Source organism: Callospermophilus lateralis, chromosome X, assembly GCF_048772815.1.
Source record: "Callospermophilus lateralis isolate mCalLat2 chromosome X, mCalLat2.hap1, whole genome shotgun sequence".
Classification (NCBI taxonomy): domain Eukaryota; kingdom Metazoa; phylum Chordata; class Mammalia; order Rodentia; family Sciuridae; genus Callospermophilus; species Callospermophilus lateralis.
In genome coordinates, this window is record NC_135325.1 from 114,483,583 (window position 1) to 114,485,589 (window position 2,007).

Genomic DNA, 2,007 nt, shown 5'->3' on the forward strand with positions numbered 1-2,007 from the left:
AGCGTTTCTCCCATTCACTCATTTCTCGATTAATAGCAAACTAACGAGACAACATTTTCAAATGCAACAGAAGAACCCGGGGAGGAGGGGGCTGCTTTTTCTTTGCAAACATTACAGCGATTCCCAGCCTACAAAGGGGGAGGGAGGGGCAGCGGCGAGGGGCAGGCAGCTCTAGAAAGTCCCATTTCCGCTGCTCCTGACTTTTTGCTTTTGTACAAAACCCGACAGCTACAGCAAAACTTTTAAGTCCTCCCCATCTTCGGTACAAGGCAACAGTCCCAGGCAAGCAAAGCTAAACAACAAGGCGTCCCAACTTGGGGGTGCGGGGCGGGGTGGGGGCGAAGGGCGACGAGCGCCGACCCGAGCTCAGATGTGGGTCAGCGGCACCGTTCCGTTGACCGCAGTCCCGGCGCCCTGGTAATGCTGGTGTACGCCGTGCAGGCGACCGCCGGGCAGCGGAGAGGCGGCGTCGGCCGCGTCCCCGCCGGGTGGCAGGTACATGCTGATCATGTCGCGCAGGTCTCCGAGGCACGCACGCTGCGAGTGCGACGCGATGGCGGGCGGAGGCGAGCTGGGCTCCGACTTCACCACCGAGCCCATGGGGCCCAGGCTCATGGCGGCCGCTGCAGCAGCAGCGGCGGCGGCGGTGGCGGGCTGCTGCCCGTAGGCGGCGGCGGCAGCGGCGGCGGCCGAGGGCGCCATGCCCCCGTAGCCCGAGGCGGCGGCGGCAGCGGCCGCGGCGTTCATGTAGCTCTGTGCGGTGGGTGGCATCATGGGACTGTACTGCAGGCCGGCCATGTCGTAGCGGTGCATCTGCGGCAGCGCTGGCGGCGGCGGCGGGCTGCTCATACTCGGGGGCTGCGCGTAGCCCAGCTGCTCCTGCACTAGCGAGTACGCGCCGTTGGCCCAGCCGTTCACGTGTGTGTACGTGTCCAGGCGCTGGCCCACGCCCACAGGACTGCTGGCGGCGGCGGCGGCGGCGGCAGCTGCGGCGGCGGCGGCGGCGCCGGGGGGCAGCAGGCCGCTGGGCAGGGAGTACTTGTCCTTCTTGAGCAGCGTCTTGGTCTTGCGGCGTGGCCGGTACTTGTAGTCCGGGTACTCCTTCATGTGCACGGCGCGCAGTCGCTTGGCCTCGTCGATGAACGGTCGCTTCTCGGCGTCGGTCAGCAGTTTCCAGTCGGCGCCCAAGCGTTTGCTGATCTCAGAGTTGTGCATCTTGGGGTTCTCCAGGGCCATCTTGCGCCGCTGCCCGCGGGACCATACCATGAAGGCGTTCATGGGCCGCTTCACGCGGTCCTGGTCGCTGCCCCCGCCACCGCCGCTTGCGCCACTGCTGCCGCCGCCGCCTGCGTTCGCGCCGCCGCCTGCGTTCGCGCTATTCTTGCCTGCGCTGCCGGAGGCTGCAGGGCCGCCAGTGCCTGCTGCTGGGGTGGGTGGCCCCACCGGGTTCTTGAGTTCAGTCTCCAGCAGGCTGTACATTGCCGGGGCGGGAAGAAGGTGCGCCAGCGTGGCGGGAGGAGAAGGCGCTCCAGGGGCTGGAGCGGCCACGGTGAAAAGGCCTGGGGACTCCGTCGGAGGGACGCTTGGGGGCCGGAGGGCCAGCAGGAAGGACAGGCTTGCCTAAGCGTTCCGCGCCAAGTCAGCGGGAACCCGCAGGCTACACGCACCTGATGCGTTGTCTTGAGCTGGTAGTATTCGCAGCCTGGTCGGGTGTTCGCCGGGCCCCTTTATATACCTGCTCGGATTCCCCGGGGGTTGGGGTTTGGTCCGCCCCTCTCCACCCGTAGGCCCCGTGATTGACAGGCTCACTGTGATGAGCTCTGGCCAATCATCAGCGAGCCCCCGTTTGGCCCAGCTGGGAAAAAAAAGTTGGGGGAGCCCTTTGGTTCACCCCTCACGCCCCTTTTGGGCCGAATAACGTGACGAGAGTTATTCAGGAGGCGGGAGTCCCGAAGACCGGCTCAGAGACCACCAATTAGGGTCTCAAAAAGTTTGAAAGAACGAAAC

General features: G+C 65.8%; 1 protein-coding gene across 3 annotated transcripts; it reads right to left on the bottom strand.

The window, feature by feature from the left end:
* Positions 1-366: 366 nt before the first annotated feature.
* On the bottom strand, positions 367-1,689 carry Sox3 (SRY-box transcription factor 3). 3 transcript variants are annotated; one of them, XM_077107448.1, is made up of 3 exons: positions 1,444-1,479; positions 698-1,380; positions 367-610 (listed from the first exon to the last, which is right to left on the bottom strand). In XM_077107448.1, the coding sequence occupies exons 1-3, from the start codon at positions 1,477-1,479 to the stop codon at positions 367-369; spliced, it is 963 nt and encodes a 320-aa protein (XP_076963563.1). The 3 variants fall into 3 exon arrangements, with proteins under 3 accessions (XP_076963563.1, XP_076963564.1, XP_076963565.1); XM_077107449.1 differs by having other exon boundaries at positions 698-1,346; positions 1,410-1,479; XM_077107450.1 differs by having other exon boundaries at positions 367-1,689.
* Positions 1,690-2,007: the final 318 nt, after the last annotated feature.